This window comes from Cherax quadricarinatus, chromosome 59, assembly GCF_038502225.1.
Source record: "Cherax quadricarinatus isolate ZL_2023a chromosome 59, ASM3850222v1, whole genome shotgun sequence".
NCBI lineage: Eukaryota > Metazoa > Arthropoda > Malacostraca > Decapoda > Parastacidae > Cherax > Cherax quadricarinatus.
The window spans coordinates 1,752,004-1,776,003 of NC_091350.1; the positions used below are offsets into that span (position 1 = coordinate 1,752,004).

General features: G+C 45.8%; 1 protein-coding gene across 8 annotated transcripts in view; it reads right to left on the reverse strand.

Annotated features, from left to right (window-relative positions):
• Positions 1-24,000, reverse strand: part of LOC128698822 (latrophilin Cirl) — a 414,208-nt gene that overhangs the window by 262,902 nt on the left and 127,306 nt on the right. For 7 of the 8 annotated variants that reach the window (XM_053791234.2, XM_053791237.2, XM_053791235.2 and 4 more), the window contains exon 2: positions 4,132-4,281. In XM_053791234.2, coding sequence (XP_053647209.2) covers positions 4,132-4,281 — 150 coding nt within the window. Of the gene's footprint in view, positions 1-4,131; positions 4,282-24,000 lie in introns of those variants that run through there. The other variant, XM_053791238.2, reaches the window with a different exon arrangement.

The following is a 24,000-nucleotide window of genomic DNA, read 5'->3' on the forward strand; positions in this document are numbered from 1 at the left end:
ATACCTCCCAGTCGCACTGGGAGGGCTTGCCTGATCCCTATTGATGATCCAAGCTAGTGACAGATATATATATATATATATATATATATATTATATATATATATATATATATATATATATATATATATAGTGTGTGTGTGTGTGTGTGTGTGTGTGTGTGTGTGTGTGTGTGTGTGTGTGTGTGTGTGTGTGTGTGTGTGTGTTTGTGTGTGTGGGGTGCCGAATATGTAAAACTGGTCAGTTAGCAAGAACTCATTTAAAATTAAGCCCTTTCTATAAAAAACTTCTTATACGCTTAAATATATATTTTTTCATTAATTTTAATGCAAAAATTTATAATTTTTTCTCCAAAAGAATCTTAGAAAACTTACCTAACCTTATTATAACAAGAGCAAGTTATTTTAGCCTAACCCAACTAAATATATTTTAGATTTGTTTACAATAATTTAATACTAAACAAGCCCAGTGAAATATATTTTTTTCGTTAGGTTCAGAATGATTTTGGCGAAATTATTGCATACACAAATTTTCACTTGTCCTATATGGCAAGATGAGCGTTGCTATTTAAGCCAAGATCGCAAGTTCTGCCTATTCGGCACGACATTATATATATATATATATAAAAGAGGGTATAAGAGGGAACACTTGTGAATACTGTTCTTGGTGTTGAACAGCGGTTTAGTGCCGATGGGGTAGTGTAGGTTGCAGAGATACTACCGTAGACTAGTTTGGCTTGAATTGAAAAGGAGTACACAACAGGCAAAGTGAGGGGATGACCGATAGCCAGTCCGTGGAGGGGAGGCTGTTGAACCCGTGAGGGTAGGCCATGTAATAAGATTGGGTAGGCTCCGCGTCTCACTGATCTGGGCAGGCCTAGAGAGGGCAGCACCACAGTGCCGCGTTATATGAATCTAGCAGACAGTACATGGTGTCTACATTCGCTCGGCCACGCACCTCGTGTCGTTTCGACACGACGATACTGGTGGGCATGAAGGTGTGAAAGAATTACTTACAAAAGTTATCCCAGGAGAAAAACTGGCTTTTGCTCACCCGAAAATCAAAATGGACATAAAATGTAACAGGCATAAAAGAAAACTCTCCCATCCTGAGGGAAGAGAAAAGTGGTGTGCCCGTGCAGCTTGATTGAGGACGGATGATGTTTACTGGCGTCGACCCCTCCACCCGGAGGACAAGGCTCACTCTGCCGTTGCAGATCAACCAGGCTGTGATGGATATGTGGGACAGCAGACCTCCAGCAGCAACAGCCTGGTTGACCAGGCAAGCACCAGACGAGCCTGGCCCATGGCCGGACTCAGAGAGTAGATAAACTCTCGAAACTCTTCAAAGGTGTGTGTGTATATATGTGTGTATATATATATATATATATATATATATATATATATATATATATATATATATATATATATATAATGCGCTTAACAATTCTCAAAAAGGACGAAATTATTTACAAATACTATCTTTCAGTCCAGTCCACGGCAGGATTCGAACCTGTGCACTCTGCATCAAAGTGTCACTAAAGTACTGCGTACTTTGATGAAGTGCCCGCGGGTTCGAACCCTGCCGCTTCGGAAAAATAATTGTATGCACTTACCAAATTTGCAGAGGTCAAGTCTCAGCTCCTGGCCCAGCCTCTTAAACTATCGACAACCATTAATAGTTCCTTGTTTCTTGGACAACGTCATATCTGTTCTTGAAACTGCGCAAGAGGGTCCCCATAACAATTCGTTCAATTACCAGCAACACTTTTCACTGAAGTTAAAACCTTGGGTAGCTTCAAATACATTCCTCTGCTCTTTATGAGTGACAGGAGCTGGATATAAGTGGGACTTGAGCTTGAGCTAACAGAGTTATCAAAGCTCATTCCTTATTGTTTAGTATGTTTGGGTTTGACAAGTACTTGCCAAGTATGGGCAGGTAGGCCTGCTGCAGTGTTCCTCCTTTATGCTAAGACTGATTCAAGGCTTTCTTAAGTCAATTTATGACTCAACTGTGTCCTTAGCTTCCAACTCTGCTACTGGTCCCGGTTCTTATCCTGGAGTTTACCTGGAGATAGTTCCGGGGGTCAACGCCCCCGCGGCCCGGTCTGTGACCAGGCTTCCTGTAGATAAAAACATATCTTTTCTCGCGACATCAACACGCGAGTACAGGCTGTGATACAGCATCCTAGCGTCCGATAGCTACACACTGAGGTCCGTGGTTCGACCCCCGGTAAGGGTGAAAACATTTGGACGTGTTTCCTTAAGACACTTGCTTTCTCTGCTCACCTAGCATTAAGTAGGTACCTGGGTGTTAAGTCTCCTGACGTGGGTAGCATCATGGAGACAAAATTAACTCAATTTGCCCGAAATGATCTGCATAACAAGGGGCTTTCTATACATTATGTCGCTGATGTCAGCTATGGTATTTATAAGTTATATCTGCACTTGTAAAAATAAAGATTATACGAAAAAGGTCACAGAACTATTAAAAAAACACACCTTCACTGTTTATATAGCACAATGTAAGGATCGTTAATATACTTAATGTCAAAAAAAAAAAAATCCAAATTGATAGTGTCAACAATACGACTCGGCGCCATTACCCGAAATTAAGTGTTGCCACAAAGAACTTTTAAAAATATTAAAACTGTACACTCTAAAAGAACATGCACAAAAATTGTGAACCCATTAGTCTGATCAATTATAGTGAACATCAGTGTACAAAAGTACACTACGTACATATATAAAGGAATATTTTTCACAGGTAAGAGGTGCCAGCACAATGCAGAAAGAAAAATTAATTTAAAATATAATTTTTAACACTGACTGAAGTGAAAAAAATGCAATTGATGATTAAGACATATACAACAGTTGTGTATCTTTGTTGTTGAAACGTTTCGCCCACACATTAGGTTTCTTCAGTCTAATACAGAGGTGGTAGATGTAGTGATGGACTGATTACATTTCACTACTACACCTGCTGGCTCTGTATCTGACTGAAGAAGACTACTGTGTGAGCGAAACGTTTCATCAATAAAGCAATAACAAACAAGAACGAACTAGAATAACAGAACAGACACAAACTAGTGAACAAACAGGCTAAATAAACCCGGTGCTTTCAATGAGCTTCGCCCGGAGCCATACGCACATAGTCAGCGTATTCTTGTTGTTCCTGTGTTCGAATTTATCGAACTCCACAAATACACGTGTTTAAAATACAGTTACTGCATGGGTCATGGCAGGAGGGGAGAGGTCATCCTGCCACTCACCCCAGACACTGACCGTCACTGTCAGCTCCAGTAAGACTACGTAGGCATGTCGCCCATCCTGTGTGATGGAATCAAATTGACGGGGAAAAGATAACTAGCTTTTGTTCCCACTATGTAATTGTCATATAGAATAGGGCAGCAGCCCATTGCTGATGGATCCAATTTTGCCAAGTAGAAATAATAATAATAATAATAATAATAATAGGCTGCTACTACTACCACTACTACTAAGAGTAACATTATTATTATTATTAATCGGCTGCTACTACTACTAAGAGTAATAATAATAATAATAATAATAATAATAATAATAATAATAATAATAATGATAATAATAATAATTAGCAAAAGGCACAATACCGTGACTGGAATACACAAACAACCCGCACATGGGACAGAAACTTACGAAGACGTTCGGTCCGATTTGAACCATTTACTGTCACAGTGTGACTTTTTAAATGGTTCAAATCGGACCGAAACGTCGTCGTAAGCTCTTCTCCTATGGTGTCCCGTGGCCTGGTGGCTATAGCTTTCCCTTCACACGTCGAGGGTCCGGGTTCGATTCCCGGCAAGTGTTGAAACACTGGCCGTGTTTCCTTACACTGGTTGTCTATGCTGACCAATCAGTAAAATAGGTACCTGGGTGTAAGTCGACTGGTGTGGGTCGCATCCTGGGACAAAACTGACCTAATTTGGCCGAAATGCTCAGCATAACAAGCGGTTTTCCATATAGTAGTATGTCACTGATGTCAGCTATGATCTGTATACCTTGTACATATACTTGTAGAAATAAATATGTGCGGATTATTTGCATAATAATAATAATACAAATTCCGTCGCTACAACGGAGATGGATCTCTTACCTGCTAGTGTCCTGGTCGCGGAGGCAGCCTGAAGGAGCAGCACCAGCAGCAGGAGGAGGTTGACAGGGCGTGGACGGCAGCAGATACCGCTACTTCCGCCTACACCGAGCCCCACCACCCCTGTACCTCCACCCATACTGCTCAACACCTCTGTCGGGAATAAAAGACAGGGGAAATTAGGAATCTGTTGTCGAAAACAAGTTATATTGCATATCACATCTGTCGACCTGTCTACCTGTAGGAGATTCTGAAGGATATCACCCCCGACCATACATACTGGTGGGTGCCTGATCAATTAGGCTATTGGTACCAGGATCACTCAAACTTAAGGATAGACACAACAGCTTGGTTGATCAGGAACTGACTTCAGGAACTCGTTACTTTTCTCTTTATAACTGGGTAAAGCACCTCTAATCACACTAATATAAACATTCGATCATGTTAATATAGTGTTCCAACAAACCTCGTTGAGGAGGGTTCAACCTCAGAACTGGAAAAATATACAGAGAACCTTCACTACACAAACAAATTCAAACACTGAATTTATTGGGAGTGTTTAACTATACAGACTCTTCAAAAATCACTTCAGATGAAAGAAGATTAAGTAGAAAAACTTGGCTTTTGTCTGTAATAGGTTAATTAGATATGTTGAAGTCCCTTGAACTGTACTCCTTGCGAATGCAGGCGATAAAGAAACATCACATTCAAACTTGGAAAATTCTTGAGGAACTGGTCCAAATTCTTACCACCTGGAAAATTCTTGAGAAACTGGAACAAATTCTTAACACTGAAATTGCTCCCGTCGAGAGCAGGAGACTTGTCAGACGGTACGAAAACCCCCCAGTGAAAAGCAGAGCAGTAAATACACTAACAGATAACTCAGTAAATGTAAAGGGACCAAGACTTTTCCCACACCCACCCTTCAAGGGAAACTTGTATGGTCTTTAACTCATTCCTGATCAACCGGGCTGTACTACCTACGTTGAACTGCGTGTAGCTAGCTAGCGTCGACAGTACACAAATAACCCGCATAAAGACATTTTTGAAGCTTACGACGAACCCGACCGAAACGTTTCGGTCCGCGGACCATTGGCAAAGTCACACAATGTGACTTTGTCAATGTAAATCAAGATCGTAAAGCTGTGCAGGTGTGTGTCCTCGTTCCAGCACGGTATTGTGCCTTTTTGTTATTTATAGCGTCGACAGCTTGGTCGATCAAGCCAGCAGCTGGGAGGTCTGGTCTGGTACCGGGCGACAGGGGCGATAACATCCCCAAAAATTTCCGTATGATGAACGTCAGATATTATATTCATGGGTATCACTCAGCGTTATGGGAAATACTTCATGGTGTAATATTGACTGAAATATTGTTGTTTTGGATATTCCCAGCATTTGGAATCCTCCCATTATTTGGAAAATTCCCAATATAGGAAATATCCCCGGAACAATCTGTGGAACAATCGGTGAGGTGACGAGGGAACCATTACAGAGATGATCCACATTTACCTCCACTAAAGACGGTCCATCAGGACGGGTCTGATGGACCGACTACTCAGAACGCTGTGAGGCAGGAAAGAAGAGGATGTAGGAGGTTAGCCGAACAGGATACCAATCAGAATCTCTCTCTCTCTCTCTCTCTCTCTCTCTCTCTCTCTTTTACACAGGGTTACAGGGTTTTACACTGCTAATGGTTCCTAACTTTTATTTACAAGCTAAGAGCTGTTACCTACATCATCTCATTTAAAACCATTTTTAATATGAGATATACAAAGAGTGAACAGCATGAAGTTGGAGCCATCTCTCTCTCTCTCTCTCTCTCTCTCTCTCTCTCTCTCTCTCTCTCTCTCTCTCTCTCTCTCTCTCTCTATTTCGGCGCTCTTTACGGTATTACGATGGCAGTTATAAAACGCCATAATAACGAGCATAAATTACTTAGTAATTAGACTTCAAATTACTCTCTAACCTGTGTCAACAAATATCAATATGTGAAGCACGCATCGAGAGAGAGAGAGAGAGAGAGAGAGAGAGAGAGAGAGAGAGAGAGAGAGAGAGAGAGAGATACAACATCAGCTGTTATAGCACTAATAACATTAAAGTCACTCTTGGAGATTTAATTAAGGCTACGTTAAGGGACTTAATGGGGTGATTTAAGGAGTAGTTACCATTGTTGCCTGACTGTGTTGACCTCGTTGCAGCAGCATTGCAGGTCCGTCATTCTATCAATATTCTATTAATTTACCTGTGATACACCCGTGATCGCTTTCCAGAGTTTATTGTCGCAGCCTGGCCTGAGGTCAGGCTTCTTTTTGTTGCCTGCTTTGTTCAACCAGGCTGTTGCACCAGGTGTAGGAAGGAAGGTCACCAAGTGAAGGAAGACAGGTCACTAGGTTTAGGAAGGCAGGTCACTTGGTTTAGAAAGGCAGGTGTAGGAGGTGCAGGTCACCAGGTAGAAGGGTGCAGGTCGTGAATCTGGTGATCAGAACGGCTGACAGGTCGTTCCTTCATCTCAGAGTGGGGAGAGAGAGAGAGAGAGAGAGAGAGAGAGAGAGAGAGAGAGAGAGAGAGAGAGAGAGAGAGAGAAAACTTCGAATTCTCCCACCCACCCTGCCCCTAACAGCAGGAAAAGTTACGCAAATTTTCCATTTGTATCAAAAACGACCCGATGCACCAGCCAATCACAGACGCCCCCATGGCTGTGACGGTATCAATGCAGCCAATAAGCGGCTGCCAGTAAAAAAAAAAAAACAGTTGGAACCAAGAAGGCTGCTGATTGGTCACAGGTCGGCCGTTTTCTCTGCGGAAAAAAATCAGATGTTTACATCAGAGCAGTTCTCGTAGCGTGGAAAATTGCGCGTGAGCATTTAAGAGAGGATGGGAAAAATAAGATATATAAATAACGTTGAGTGTGCAGAATATGACGTAAAGAGATGCGCATGTTGTGTCTACAGCAGACCGGGAGAGTCATCTTTGACATGACCCGGTCCTAGACCAGGCCTGCTAGCCTGATTAATCAGGCTGCTGGTGCAGGTAGCACGTAGTACAACGTAGGCACCACAGCTCGTTTGATCAGGAACAGACTCGAGGAACTTTTCAAGGTCGGGACAATGTGAGAGTCAAGACGAACCACAGCTGCTGAGAACAAGACCATCTTTACCTTTGACGGGTTTCGAGAATTTCTCCACTCCTGCAGGCTTCTCTGGTGTTTGCCGGGTCAACCAGGCTGTTGCTGTTAGCGGCCGGCTAGCTCCCACAGCCTGGCTGATCTGGTACTCGCCTCGTCTACGTAGTCAGTATAGCTCTTCAACTGGTTAATATATATATATATATATATATATATATATATATATATATATATATAAAAGGATGTAGACGTGGGTTGGGTGGAAACTAGTGATGTGGGTGGTGGTGAACGGGTGTTGGCGTAGATGGTAGTGGGGGAGGGGGGGAAAGAAGCAGCAACGCATGAGGGAGGTGTGGTTGTGTGCGCTGAGTGTGGGGGAGGTGATTGTGAGAGCCGAGTGTGGGAGGCGTGATCATGGGTGCTAGGTGTGGGCTTGGGTGAGGGTAGGGGGTTGGAGAGTGGAAGAGACCATGGGTATTCAGGGGTGTTGGGGTGGGAGGTGGGGGAATTTACGACCCACGTTAAGTCTCGATAAAGCAAGCAAGAATACCAGGGGAGACAAAGTTAAAGTGAGTTACTGAGTGCCAAACATGATATAAGAAAAAAAAAACAAAAGTGACAATACCGTGGATGGAACAATTCACAACCTACAATATCGTGACTGGAACAACTCACAACTAAACCTACAATACCATAGCTGGAACAACTCACAACTACCCCTACAATACCATGGCTGGAACAACTCACAACTACCCCTACAATACCGTGTCTGGATCAATTCATAACCTACAATACCGTGGCTGTAACAACTCACAACTAACGCACAATACGTTGGCTGCAAAAACTCACATCTGACCCACAGACAAAGTGAAACGGGCCAACGTTTCGACCTCTCCTAGACAATACCACTGCGATTTGATAATGTCCACCAAGGACCGAAGCGAAAACTGCCATCACCAATTTGTGAGTGCGTTGTAAATAGGGGTATCAGGCGGATGGGCGTGTAGGCGGGTGAAGAAATGAGTATGTGGATGGAGGTGAGCTCAGTGTGTGCAGCTGGGCGTGGATGTGGGCGTGAGGATACAGCCTCGTCTCACGGGCGTCCCAATTTCACGCCAGCGGGGACCCCGAGACCTCTTTAAAATGTTTTTCTTCCTTTAATGACCAATCGTGACCGAAACCCGAAGTGGGAAGGGGAGAGAGAGAGAGAGAGAGAGAGAGAGAGAGAGAGAGAGAGAGAGAGAGAGAGAGAGAGAGAGAGAGAGAGAGAGAGAGAGAGAGAGAGAGAATCCTCAGGATTACGACTTGGTGTGAATTTCAGAAGGCAGGTATATCCTGCTATAGTTGGCGTTCAGGGGTCAGGACCTGTCAGGTTTGCAGAAATTCCTGAAAAAAAAAAAACACCTGCCTGGCTGAAGGAAGTTGCTTGAAGTTCCACGTACCAAGAAGGACGTGGCCGAAAGTTTCATTTTCCTGGGTGAACGTTCCCTGGAAGTTCCATGCCTCGGCGAGCATGTGGCTTTCAGTTTCATGACCTGTAAATAGTGTGTGTGTGCGGGTTCAAGTTCCATGTTCCCTGCGAATCAAGTTTCACGTCCTGAGGAGTTAAGTTCATACCATGACATATATATGGCTTTAAGTTTAGATATCTGGGAGACAATGTAGCTTGGTGTCCAATGTCTTGTGACAAATGTGTTCTATCTCTCGAGGTTCAGTGTATGTGAACAGGGACTCCATGTCATGTGACACAGTGTCGTGACAGGCAAGTACTGTGTGACACAGTGCCGTGACAGGCAGGTGCCTTGGAGGTAGGAACCATACATAGTTTAAAGACGAGGTATGATAAAGTTTATGGAGCAGGGAGAGAGAGAGAGGACCCAGTAGCGGTCAGTGGAGAGGCGGGGCCAGGAGCTGAGTCTCGACCCCTGCAACCAAAAATAGGTGAGTACAAATAGGCGTGTACAGTGCCGTGACAGGCAAGTGCCATGTGACACAGTGCCGTGACAGCCAAGTGCCATGTGACACAGTGCCGTGACAGCCAAGTGCCATGTGACACAGTGCCGTGACAGCCAAGTGCCATGTGACACAGTGCCGTGACAGCCAAGTGCCATGTGACAGTGTCGTGACAGGTCTGACAGGTCAGTACCATGTGACAGGTCAGATGGGGTCACTTTACCGTGCGGGGGGGGGACACACTCGCAAGCCATCAAGCGTGTCCACCAGGCAGTAAACGTCTCAAAGGGACCCATTGCACCTATCTTGGGTCTCGAGACCCGTCTCGCCTCACCGGTCTTAAAACCCATCGTACCTAACCCGGGTTTTGGTCTACCTGGAGTCTACGTAATCATGATTTTTTTTTTTTACTGTCCATAGATCTCGGACTAGTCAATGACCCACCGAGCTGTTGGTGCAGCATGTGGTGTAAGAGGTTGATTCTTCAGGTATACTTCACGACGTGACTTTGATGAATTATTTAAAAGTTACATGAGGACGATTTCAAGGGGGTCAACGCCCCCAAGACCTAGTCCAGTCCTTGTTGATGGCTTGATCAACAAGGCTGTTGGTGTCAGCCATTTCATTAATTTCCTCCCTCTTGGGCCTTATCATATCTACACTTGAAGCTCCACAGTTGCACTCTGAGTGCACTCAGAAGAGGAAAACCAGATTAGTAAGCGAGTACAACTAGAATCTTTGAAGAGTTCCCAGAGTTTTTAAACTCCCAGAGCCCGGCCTTGGGCCAGGCTCGTCTTGTGACACAACCAGTCCTGCCAGAGTGCAGAACGTTTAACAGGCATCCGTTCCTCAGTCACAAGACAGGAGAGCAGCGCTTCCTTGGACGTTTACTGTCACCCTTACATAATTTACCTCAAATATACTTATTCACACCAACAGCAATGCAGTGCAGAGTACAGTATCAGTATGTATTGCAGTACAGTGCATTCCTGCATACTTATGTGAAAGTACTCTTTCACATTAGTGAAAGAGAGTAGGAGAAAGCTGAGAAAATTAAGGTGATGAGAGTAAAAAAAAAAGTGGAACAGAGAGAGAGAAAGAGAGAGAGAGAGAGAGAGAGAGAGAGAGAGAGAGAGAGAGAGAGAGAGAGAGAGAGAGAGAGAGAGAGAGAGAGAGAGAGAGAGAGAGAGAGAGAGAGAGAATTTTAATTTATGAAGAGTAACCGTCTCCTAATTTTTTGCTGATGATTATACAGCAGAGACAAAGGCAAAGACACGGACACGTACAGTCGTGTCCACGAACACGCACAAACGCCTTCACGGACATATACGGACACTCAACGAACACGTACCATTCTCTTCCCCACACACACAACCGAGCTCACGGACAGGAAGGAATTATCTCAAAATCCACGTACGAACGTTCCAACGGACACACCGATAAGATTTAAGAAACACAGCGGAAACAGTGATTCAACCCCCTACAAACACAGCTAGGTGAGTACACACACTTTCCAATCCTACCATAGACACGAATCTCCAAAAAGCAAATCACGTCCATAAAGCCACGTACCAAAGGACACGTACTAGCCCTACCCTCTCTTAGACGCACTAAGTGGAAGCGCAAATAGACAACCGTGAGATCAAACAAATGTATTTACAAACCACAAATCAACTCGGATTGCAAATTACAGCGAGTTCCTGCAACTTGCAAGAAAATTAGGCCAGAGAGAGAGAGAGAGAGAGAGAGAGAGAGAGAGAGAGAGAGAGAGAGAGAGAGAGTTGTAGTTATAAGCTGTCAAAGGCACTTTCGATAGACACTTGGCCTGTTTTGTGTGCTTACCTATTTGTGGTTGCAAAGGTCGATTCACAGCTCCTGGGACCCATTATCGAAGTTTGAATCCGTGGGCCAACTAGTACACAGTCTTGAAACTGTGTATTGAATTTACTTCAAGAGGAAACTGGACAAGCATCTCCACCAAGTGCCAAATCAACCAGGCTTTGGTGGATAAGAGGGCCAGCGGGTTACCAACAGCAACAGCCTGGTTGACCAGGCGAACACCAGACAAGCCTGACCCAGGGCCGAGTTCCAGAAATAGGAAAAAAACTCTCGAAATTCACCCAGGACATCAAAGGTATATATCCAACTTCCCTGCCACCCCAACATCCCTACAGCTCAGTTCTCTTTTTACCTTCCACAGCAAACCTCTCAGCTCCAGGACTAATCTACGTCCAGTAAGCTGTGGGTTACATGCTGGTGCTGTGAATTCATTAAGCTTGACTTATGGCTGGCATCGATTGTGAGAGACAGAGGCGTCCTCCTCTAAACCCATGTTGCCCTGGACTGCACACCTGTTATGCTTCCATGTGTGTTGAACGAATCATGCTACTGAAAACTCTTTTCAAAGAATTTATTAATGTGGGACGTCAGTGGTCTATACATTTTTTTTTTTCAGTTTCATTCCTGACACCTTTGTAGAGAGGAGATGTAGCTGAAAAGTGGAAATAAAGACACTTTGACTACAACGTGCTGCGCAATGCTGGGCGTTACAAGTATATCCTGTGATCGATAAAGCCCAGCTTTGAGTGAAACGTTGTATTAAAAACGATTCTCCTCTTCCAGTGTGCCTTTGATATACCTTTGAAGAGTTTCGAGAGTTTCTCTGCTCTCTGAGCCCAGTCATGGGCCAGGCTCGTCTGGTGCTTACCTGGTCAACCAGGCTGTATGTCTATAGATATTTTAATTACCGTGGTAAGACCAACGTCAAGACTACAACTCCACTGGACATTATTCATCAATTAGTAACCCCACGAGTCTGGGCCTGGAGCAGAGTGCGCGAGTGTAACATCAAGAGCTTCTTCGAAGTCTAATGGGGGTCTCTGAGTGTTTCAGAACTTATGGAGATGTCGACAGTGTTTTGAGTCACATTCACTGTGAAACTGAATTGGATTATCAGTCTTCGTTGAGCACTAAGTCGTACTGAGACATCAGCATCTCACTGACTACTTTTGCAGAGGAATTGTGTGGGAGTGGTTGTGGGAGAAGTCTAGCTAGATGGTATTTCGTGGGTCAACACCCCCACGGCCGAGTCCTTGACTAGGTGGGGAGAATAGGGATGTAAAGCGATATACACTAAACGATAATGTCATAGACATGACTTAAGGTGAACAGTAAAAGACATCACGTTATATATATAATATATATATATATATATATATATATATATATATATATATATATATATATATATATATATATATATATATATTTTTTTTTTTTTTTATTATCACACTGGCCGATTCCCACCAAGGCAGGGTGGCCCGAAAAAGAAAAACTTTCACCATCATTCACTCCATCACTGTCTTGCCAGAAGGGTGCTTTACACTACAGTTTTTAAACTGCAACATTAACACCCCTCCTTCAGAGTGCAGGCACTGTACTTCCCATCTCCAGGACTCAAGTCCGGCCTGCCGGTTTCCCTGGATCCCTTCATAAATGTTACTTTGCTCACACTCCAACAGCACGTCAAGTATTAAAAACCATTTCTCTCCATTCACTCCTATCAAACACGCTCATGCATGCCTGCTGGAAGTCCAAGCCCCTCGCACACAAAACCTCCTTTACCCCCTCCCTCCAACCTTTCCTAGGCCGACCCCTACCCCGCCTTCCTTCCACTACAGACTGATACACTCTTGAAGTCATCCTGTTTCGCTCCATTCTCTCTACATGTCCGAACCACCTCAACAACCCTTCCTCAGCCCTCTGGACAACAGTTTTGGTAATCCCGCACCTCCTCCTAACTTCCAAACTACGAATTCTCTGCATTATATTCACACCACACATTGCTCCCAGACATGACATCTCCACTGCCTCCAGCCTTCTCCTCGCTGCAACATTCATCACCCACGCTTCACACCCATATAAGAGCGTTGGTAAAACTATACTCTCATACATTCCCCTCTTTGCCTCCAAGGACAAAGTTCTTTGTCTCCACAGACTCCTAAGTGCACCACTCACTCTTTTTCCCTCATCAATTCTATGATTCACCTCATCTTTCATAGACCCATCCGCTGACACGTCCACTCCCAAATATCTGAATACGTTCACCTCCTCCATACTCTCTCCCTCCAATCTGATATTCAATCTTTCATCACCTAATCTTTTTGTTATCCTCATAACCTTACTCTTTCCTGTATTCACCTTTAATTTTCTTCTCCTGCACACCCTACCAAATTCATCCACCAATCTCTGCAACTTCTCTTCAGAATCTCCCAAGAGCACAGTGTCATCAGCAAAGAGCAGCTGTGACAACTCCCACTTTGTGTGTGATTCTTTATCTTTTAACTCCACGCCTCTTGCCAAGACCCTCGCATTTACTTCTCTTACAACCCCATCTATAAATATATTAAACAACCACGGTGACATCACACATCCTTGTCTAAGGCCTACTTTTACTGGGAAAAAATTTCCCTCTTTCCTACATACTCTAACTTGAGCCTCACTATCCTCGTAAAAACTCTTCACTGCTTTCAGTAACCTACCTCCTACACCATACACTTGCAACATCTGCCACATTGCCCCCCTATCCACCCTGTCATACGCCTTTTCCAAATCCATAAATGCCACAAAGACCTCTTTAGCCTTATCTAAATACTGTTCACTTATATGTTTCACTGTAAACACCTGGTCCACACACCCCCTACCTTTCCTAAAGCCTCCTTGTTCATCTGCTATCCTATTCTCCGTCTTACTCTTAATTCTTTCAATTATAACTCTACCATACACTTTACCAGGTACACTCAACAGACTTATCCCCCTATAATTTTTGCACTCTCTTTTATCCCCTTTGCCTTTATACAAAGGAACTATGCATGCTCTCTGCCAATCCCTAGGTACCTTACCCTCTTCCATACATTTATTAAATAATTGCACCAACCACTCCAAAACTAAATCCCCACCTGCTTTTAACATTTCTATCTTTATCCCATCAATCCCGGCTGCCTTACCCCCTTTCATTTTACCTACTGCCTCACGAACTTCCCCCACACTCACAACTGGCTCTTCGTCACTCCTACAAGATGTTATTCCTCCTTGCCATCTTGTAGGAGTGACGAAGAGCCAGTTGTGAGTGTGGGGGAAGTTCGTGAGGCAGTAGGTAAAATGATATATATATATATATATATATATATATATATATATATATATATATATATATATATATATATATATATATATATATATATACACACACATGATTGCTCTCTCGTTATTCTCTAAGGCATACACGACCCGACCGACCGACAGACCGACCCGTCGCCTCTTTCCCGACCGACCAGCTCACTGACTACCGACAGCTATTCCCCTCCCCCGACAAACTAATCGTCCCCTGGCGACCGGCTAGGATCATTAACAGGTGACCAGCTAGGGCCACTAACAGGTAACCAGCTGGGGCCACTAACAGGTGACCAGTTGAGGCCACTAACAGGTAACTAGCTGGGGCAACTAACAAGTAACCAGCTGGGGCCACTAACAAGTAACCAGTTGGGGGCCACTAACAAGTAACCAGCTGGGGGCCACTAACAAGTAACCAGCTGGGCCAGTAACAGGTAATCAGCTGGGGCCACTAACAAGTAACTAGCTGGGGCCACTAACAAATAACCAGCTGGGGGCCACCAACAAGTAACCAGCTGGGGCCACTAACAAGTAACTAGCTGGGGCCACTAACAAGTAACTAGCTGGGGCCACTAGCAAGTAACCAGCTGGGGGCCACTAACAAGTAGCCAGCTGGGGGCCACCAACAAGTAACTAGCTGGGACCATTAACAAGTAACCAGATGGTGCTACTAACAAGTAACTAGCTGGGGCCACTAGCAAGTAACAAGCTGGGGGCCACTAGCAAGTAACAAGCTGGGGGCCACTAACAAGTAGCCAGCTGGGGGCCACTAACAAGTAACCAGCTGGGACCACTAACAGATGACCAGCTGAAAACAAAACAGTTGTCTAGATGGTAGTGAAGGGTTCTTGATCCAAGGAATCTGAGACGCTCCTCTTCTCCCCCAGATCAATCTTTGTCTCCCATACCCTACAGGTTTAGCGTTTTTCTCTCTTCCTTCTCCTCCCTCTCGTTTTCCTCCTACACCATAAACTCTCTCTCTGTCTCTTCCTACATTCTTTTCAACCTCCTATTACCATCTTGTGCTCCTCCTCCTCCTCCTTACCTCTTCCTCCTCCTCTTTTCTCTTCCTCCTGCTCCTCCTCCTCTTTCCTCTTTCTCCTGCTCCTCTTTCCTCTTCCTTCTGCGCCTCTTTCCTCTTCCCCCTGCTCCTGCTCCTCCTCCTCCTCTTTCTCCTACTCCTCTTTCCTCTTCTTCCTGCTTCTCCTCCTCTTCTTCCTGCTTCTCCTCCTCTTCTTCCTGCTTCTCCTCCTCTTCTTCCTGCTTCTCCTCTTCTTCCTGCTTTTCCTCCTCCTCTTCTTCCTGCTTCTCCTCCTCCTCCTCCTCTTCCTGCTTCTCCTCCTCCTCTTCTTCCTGCTTCTCCTCCTCCTCCTCATTCTCCTACTCCTCTTTCCTCTTCTTCCTGCTTCTCCTCCTCCTCCTCGTTCTCCTCCTCCTCTTTCCTCTACTTCCTGCTTCTCCTCCTCCTCCTCCTCCTCCTCTTCCTCCTGCTCCTCCTCCCGGTGAGGAAGAAGGTAACAAAGAAGACTAGGAACAAAAAGCGACTGGTGAGCGCAGTTAATGAGTGATGCGCTGCGAAGGTTAATGCGGGGTAATATTATATTACCAATTTTATATACCTTATATACACACATGAGTGAGCTTGCCTCGCTTGCTCTCTCTCTCTCTCTCTCTCTCTCTCTCTCTCTCTCTCTCTCTTACACAGGGATTTTACAAGGGTTAGGTTAAAGTTCCTAACTTTATTTACAAGCTAAGAGCTGTTATCTACATCAGCTCTCTCTCTCTCTCTCTCTCTCTCTCTCTCTCTCTCTCTATTCTTACCAACTTCTCCTGGTGCCACTATCGCAGCCTCAGATAAGCTAGTGGAACTTCTAAGTAAGAGACAAGCCCCTGGATCTGGCGGGATCTTACCAGAGCCTTAAGGCGTCCAGGGAATCTCACTTCTTCAGCATCCATACCTTGGAAATCACCACAAACTTACGAGTAATTTTTTCTTCTGATTTTGTTTTGAATGTGATCTGTGAGGTGTGGGGGGGGGGAGGTTGTGTGGGTGTTGGTGAAAGATGGTGTAGGTGGTGTAACCTTCCAACCTTTGAAGAGTTTCGAGAGTTTATTTACTCTTTGAGCCCGGCCATGGGCCAGGCTCGTCTGGTGCTTGCCTGGTCAACCAGGCTGTTGCTGCTGGAGGCCCGCTGCCCCACATATCCATCACAGCCTGGTTGATCTGGCACCTGGTGAAGATACTTGTCCGGTTTCCTCTTGAAGGCTTCTACACTTGTTCCAGCCGTGTTTCTGATATCTTCTGGTAAGATATCAGAAACACGGCACGGTATGTTGTTGAATGGTGTGGGGGGGGGGTTTGTGGGTGTAGGTTTGAGTGATGGTGTAAGGTCAGACTTGGTATAGGTGATGGTGTGGTTCTGGGGTGGTGTGGTACAGGGGAGGTGTGGTTCTGGGGTGGTGTGGTGCAGGGGAGGTGTGGTGCAGGGGAGGTGTGGTGCAGGGGTGGTGTGGTGCAGGGGAGGTGTGGTTCTGGGGTGGTGTGGTGCAGGGGTGGTGTGGTGCAGGGGAGGTGTGGTGTAGGGGAGGTGTGGTGCAGGGGAGGTGTGGTTCTGGGGTGGTGTGGTTCTGGGGTGGTGTGGTTCTGGGGTGGTGTGGTGTTGGGGTGGTGTGGTACAGGGGAGGTGTGGTGTGGTGCAGGGGAGGTGTGGTGTTGGGATGGTGTGGTACAGGGGAGGTGTGGTGTTGGGATGGTGTGGTACAGGGGAGGTGTGGTGTTGGAGTGGTGTGGTACAGGGGAGGTGTGGTGCTGGGGTGGTGTGGTGCAGGGGAGGTGTGGTGCAGGGGAGGTGTGGTGCAGGGGAGGTGTGGTGCTGGGGAGGTGTGGTGCAGGGGAGGTGTGGTGCAGGGGTGGTGTGGTGCAGGGGAGGTGTGGTGCAGGGGAGGTGTGGTGCAGGGGAGGTGTGGTGCATGTCTGGGGCCTCTCTTCCTACACCAGATCTTTCTCTTCCCCATTTACATCTTAAACCCTCGTCACCCCTCCTTTTCTTCCTTCTTTTCTCCCTTCTTTACTTCCCCCTCGACCCCATTCTATCACCTACCAGCAGTACCATCTCATTCCTCCCCCTTCCCATCTCCCTCAAACCAATACATCACCTAACCCCCACAACACACTCCAAAATCACCCCCACAACCAATCCCACACTATTATGTTTCTCTCCACCACCCTCCATCGCTTCCATTCCTCACCTCTCTAACCTAGAACGGAACTTCACCAAGTGACCTCAAAAATAAAAAAGTCAGAAATCTAAACCAAGGTTCTAAAGCCTAGTAGTAAGCAAACATGGAAAATACCTAAAACTTCCTGTGTTCCTAGAGCCAGTTTCTGATCAGTCGTGCTTTGGTGCCTACGTTGACTGCGTGCCACGAGCAGCAACGACCTGATTGATTAGGCCTTCAACCAGGTCTGGTCCGTAACCAGCCCATGGGCCTTCAACCAGGTCTGGTCCGTAACCAGCCCATGGGCCTTCAACCAGGTCTGGTCCGCAACCAGCCCATGAGCCTTCAACCAGGTCTGGTCCGCAACCAGCCCATGGGTCTTCAACCAGGTCTGGTCCGCAACCAGCCCATGGGCCTTCAACCAGGTCTGGTCCGCAACCAGCCCATGGGCCTTCAACCAGGTCTGGCCCGCAACCAGCCCATGGGCCTTCAACCAGGTCTGGTCCGCAACCAGCCAATGGGCCTTCAACCAGGTCTGGTCCGCAAACCCCCCATGGGCCTTCAACCAGGTCTGGTCCGCAACCAGCCCATGGGCCTTCAACCAGGTCTGGTCCGCAACCAGCCCATGGGCCTTCAACCAGGTCTGGTCCGCAACCAGCCCATGGGCCTTCAACCAGGTCTGGTCCGCAACCAGCCCATGGGCCTTCAACCAGGTCTGGTCCGCAACCAGCCCATGGGGGCGATGATTGTAGGAATCCACAAGGGAGTCGACGCCCCCTCGGCCCAGTCCTTGACCAGGCCTCCCGGTGGGGCAGGGTCTGATAAACCAAGCTGTTACTGTTGGCCCCACGTAGTCCAATGTACGAACCACAGCCCGGCTGATCAGATGTTACAAATAGTGTGGCAATATGTGGCTGGGAGGGACCACTACTTAAGGGGAGACATTCACAGATAACACATGGTCTAATGTAATCGTCCTCTGGGGCCTTTTTGAAACAGTTGAATTTTAAGGTAAAAACACTATTATTGTACATTGGCCATTTTTGTTCTCCATGGTTTACTAACACCCTTCCTGGGATGCGACCCACAACAGCCGACTAACACCCAGGTACCTACTTACTGCTAGGTGAACAGGGACAACAGCTGTATGGAAGCATGTCCAACGTTTCTGCCTTCAGCGTGAGAACTGAGGGCGCTACCAGCGGAGCCACGAGACATCTCTAGGGGAAATTAAAACAAAAATCTTGTCAAAATCTCCCCAAAGAAAATGCTAAATAAAGGGCAATGTAAAGCCAAAAAATCAATTACTCCACCATAAACACCACCATAAAGTCCCACACTCACAGATGCCATGGAAGACTTCTTTGCAGCCAGTGAAGACGAAACACAATGTAATATTCTGCTAAAAAAAAAAACTTATGTTGCACAATCGCTCATATCGAACATATCACAATCGTCCCCATGATCTTGACACGGTGGGAGCGCGTCTCACCCGCTCTCTGGCTTGAAAGAGACTACTCTCCACTAACCAAAATACATCTCTATACACTTTACACAGTGTTAACAGATGTCTTACTCTTTTACTCACCTTCGGTGAGTAGCAAGACACAAAGATCTACCAGCGCCTGCAGTTACAACAAAAATCTGAGCCGTGTTTACCTTGCCCTGGGTACGTTTAGATTTTTACCAACCTCGTTAACCCTGTGACGTTACGCCCATAGCATTTACAAATGCTATAACAACCTAATAAGTATTATACATTAAAAACTTATTCATCACATTGCAAAATATATAATTAACTTAAAAACGTTTTATGCAGCAACCGAGTTACAGAAAAAAATACAAGAATTCCTGAAGGATCAATGACTCACTGGATCTTCAACTCCACTGGAGTTAGATTCAGAAAGTTTTTTCTCTCGTAAATTCATCCCACTATGTAAGTTATGCATGATATTAACACAAATCCTTCAGATTTCGTAAATAGACAACACAGTCACGCACGCAGTATCTGAGACTGATTCCCTCGGAAAGAGTTGTATATATATATATATATATATATATATATATATATATATATATATATATATATATATATATATATATATATATATATATATATAGATATACAAGGTACCTTGAGCAAGAGTACTCACTGTTTGGAGGATCTTACATTTAGGAGACGTACTAGAGGCCAGTACAATATGCAGCAGAGCAATAGCTTAAAAACATCCAGTAACAAGAACTATCATCATACATCATAAACAACAAGCCAACCTCAATCATAAACAACAACAAGCCAATAGCAAGCACCAACTTCAGTCATAAACAAGAACAAGCCAGTAGCAAGCACCATCAATCATGAACATCAACAAGACAGTAGCAAGCACCAACCTCAGTCATAAACAAGAACAAGCCAGTAGCAAGCACCATCAATCATGAACATCAACAAGACAGTAGCAAGCACCAACCTCAGTCATAAACAAGAACAAGCCAGTAGCAAGCACCATCAATCATGAACAACAACAAGACAGTAGCAAGCACCAACCTCACACATCATAAGGCCTCTTGAGACGTCAGATTACTAACAATATGGGAACACGAGTTACGCAGCCCAAGTACGTTATCTTTGATATATGTTTGATGGGTTTCAAGAGTTTTCCTAGTCCCGCAGCCCGGTCTTAGGTCAGGCTTTTCTGGTCAACCAGGCTGTTGCTGCTGGCGGCCTATTGGTTACCTGGAGGTTATTCCGGGGATCAACGCCCCCGCGGCCCGGTCAATGACCAGGCCTCCCGATGGATCAGGGCCTGATCAACTAGGCTGTTACTGCTGGCTGCACGCAGTCCAACGTACGAGCCACAGCCCGGCTGATCCGGCACTGACTTTAGGTATCTGTCCAGCTCTCTCTTGAAGGCAGCCAGGGGTTTATTGGCAATTCCCCTAATGTTTGATGGGAGGCTGTTGAACAGTCTTGGGCCCCGGACACTTATGGTGTTTTCCCTTAGTGTACCAATGGCGCCCCTACTTCTTATTGGGGGCATTTTGCATCTCCTGCCCAGTCTTTTACTTTCGTAGGGAGTGATTTCTGTGTGAAGATTTGGGACCATTCCTTCCAGGATTTTCCAAGTGTAGATTATGATATGTCTCTCCCTCCTGCGTTCCAACGAGTACAAGTCAAGTGCTTCCAAGCGTTCCCAGTAGTTAAGGTGCTTGACAGAACTTATACGTGCAGTAAAGGATCTCTGTACACTCTCTAGATCTGCGATTTTACCTGCTTTGAATGGAGATGTTAATGTACAGCAGTATTCCAGCCTAGACAGAACAAGTGATTTGAAAAGGATCATCATTGGCTTGGTATCTCTCGTTTTGAAAGTTCTCATTATCCATCCTATCATTTTCTTTGCACGTGCGATCGTGGCACTGTTGTGATCCTTGAAAGTGAGATCCTCAGACATTGCTACTCCCCGGTCCCCTACATTATTTTTCCGCTCTATTGTATGGCCGGAGTTTGTAGTATATTCTGTTCTAGTTATTATCTCCTCCAGTTTTCCATAACGGAGTAGTTGGAATTTGTCCTCATTGAACATCATATTGTTTACCGTTGCCCACTGGAAAACTTTGTTTATATCTTCTTGGAGGTTAACCGCGTCCTCAGCAGATGACAGCCTCATGCCGATCCTAGTATCATCCGCAAAGGATGATACGGTGCTGTGATGTATATCTCTGTATATGTCTGATATGAGGATGAGGAATAAGATGGGGGCGAGTACTGTGCCTTGTGGAACAGAGCTCTTCACTATGGCAGCCTCCGATTTAACTCTGTTGACTACTACTCTTTGTGTTCGATTTGTTAGGAAGTTGAAGATCCATCTCCCCACTTTCCCAGTTATTCCTTTAGCACGTGTTTTATGGGCTATTACGCCATGATCGCATTTGTCAAATGCTTTTGCAAAGTCTGTGTATATTACATCTGCATTCTGATTTTCTTCCAGTGCATCCAAGGACATGTCATAGTGATCCAGTAGTTGTGAGAGGCAGGAGCGACCTGCCCTGAACCCATGTTGCCCTGGATTGTGCAGATTTTGGGAATCCAGGTGATTTGCAATCCTGCTACTTAGCACTCTTTCAAAGATTTTTATGATGTGGGACGTCAGAGCTATTGGTCTATAGTTCTTAGCTAATGCTTTGCTGCCACCTTTAGATGCGGCATATATCTAAGAATGCTTTCTGGGACAAGCCTTTAGACAACCAGCTTTCATTTCATGAAACATGAATAAGTGAGGGTGGAGACGGGCGGTAGAGGGTGGAGGCGGGCGGTAAGGGTGTGGGCGGGCGTGTGAGTAAGGGAGCTGGCGGGAAGGAGAGAGAACGGACAGGAAGGGGAAAAGGGAGGACAGGGTAGCAGGTGGATGAGAGGTGAAGGGGCTAGGGAAGGGTAGGCTGGGGAGCATAAGGGAGGACTTTAGGGTGGGCGTCTCTGGGGAGGGCGGGCGTCTCTGGGGAGGGTGGACGGGACACTGGACTGGGGTACCTGCACAAGCCATGTAACAGTGACCTGGCTCACCCAACTTTACCCAGGCGAAAATGAGCCCAGAATAAAAAAAAAATACTCAACCTGATTCACTCAAAACTGGCAAGAATTGTTTCTCTGCGGCCGCCCGCTGGCGAACCCTCCCCGCCCGGCGTAGCTGCCGGCAGCCGCCCACCGTCCGCGCCGCCCACGATCTCACGCGATCTTCTATTCAGGACAACCGGCGAAGTACTCCCGTGAAGGAGAGCCGCAGGTGTCGCGGCAAAGCGGAATATAAACTCCGCGAAAAACTGGGCGCTAGAGGGGCCGGTAATAATCCTTCGCTGAGCTGCGTTCATTCCTCCACGGCCCCGACCAACCCCAGCGAACGAACGCGTTCCAGCGAAGTAAGACTTTCTCTTAATGCTTCGCTCACTCCGACACCGAGTTTCTCCTCATTTTCAACCTTATCGTCCTCGTCTCTTCCCCACGCTTCCTCCTCTTCCTTCTCCTCTCGTATTTAATTATGCTTTTTTGACGTATCTCTGCATACTCTATTCTTGTTTATAAATGCTTGAGACATTTCTAACCACCGTGGATAGATCACCTCCTTTCCACACACACACACACACACACACACACACACACACACACACACACACACACTCGGTTCCAGCGTACTTCATGTTCATGGGAGGATAGGAGGGAGAGGGATAGACCAGTGGGACACACAGGACGGAGAGTGATTCTAGAGAGGCTAGGAAGTCTAGGATGTCTTATCCCCTATAGAGGAGAGTATGGGAGAAAAAATAGGGCCCTGAAAACAATTTATCTTCTTCTAGCCCACTGATTACTGGAATATTGTTAGTGTCTTCCTGTGCTGAGAGTGCACATTTCATTCTCATTGTCAGTTCATAGTTATTTTTAAGGGGACCTATCTTATCTCTAACTTTTGTTCTATAGACCTGGAAAAAACTTTTTGGGTTAGTTTTAGAATCCCTAGCAACTTTAATTTCATAGTCCCTTTTAGCTTTTCTTATCCCCTTTTTAATGTCCCTCTTAATGTCAATATACTGATTCATAAGATGACCCTCACCTCTTTTGATACGCCTATAAATTCCTTTCTTATGCCCTAGTAGATATTTGAGCCTATTATTCATCCATTTTGGGTCATTTCTATTTGATCTAATTTGAGCAGCATGAATAGTGTTCAGAAAACTGTCATATTGATAGCTCTCTTCGTTACCCCAGTCAACATATGATAAGTGTTCTCTAAGCCCATCGTAATCTAAGCGAAAATCCCCCCCCTCTCACCCTCTCTCTCCCTCACTCTCTAGCGCCTGATCCCTCCCTCACTCCCCCACTACACTCCTCTCCCTTTCCCTCCCTCCCCACCTGGATCTGTTTGTAGTTGCTAATATACTTAATATCGTAGCGCTCACAACACTCTGGCTTCCACACTGATACACCTGCGTGCTCACCTTCGTTACTTCGTTAGTTTGTACTAAGTGAGCTCAGTGCCGCTACGCGCAACAAGCGTAGCGGCAGTGTCCGTAGGTGCTGTTATGCCTCTTGTCCATAGGTGCTGTTACGCCTCGTGTCCATAGGTACTGATACGCCTCGTGTCCATAGGTGTGACTTTGTAAATGGTCCAAGTCGGACCGAAACGTCGTCGTAAGCTCCTCTCTCCTATGTGCGGGTTATGTATCGTTCCAGTCACGATATTGTGCCTTTTTTGTTATTCATAGGTACTGTTACGCGTCATGTCCATAGGTGCTGTTGCGCCTCTTGTCCATAGTGTTCCTATGTCTCGTGTCCATAGATGTTGCTGTGCCTCGTGTCCATAGGTGCTGTCACGTCTCGTGTCCATGGGTACTCCTGTGCCTTGTGTCCAAAG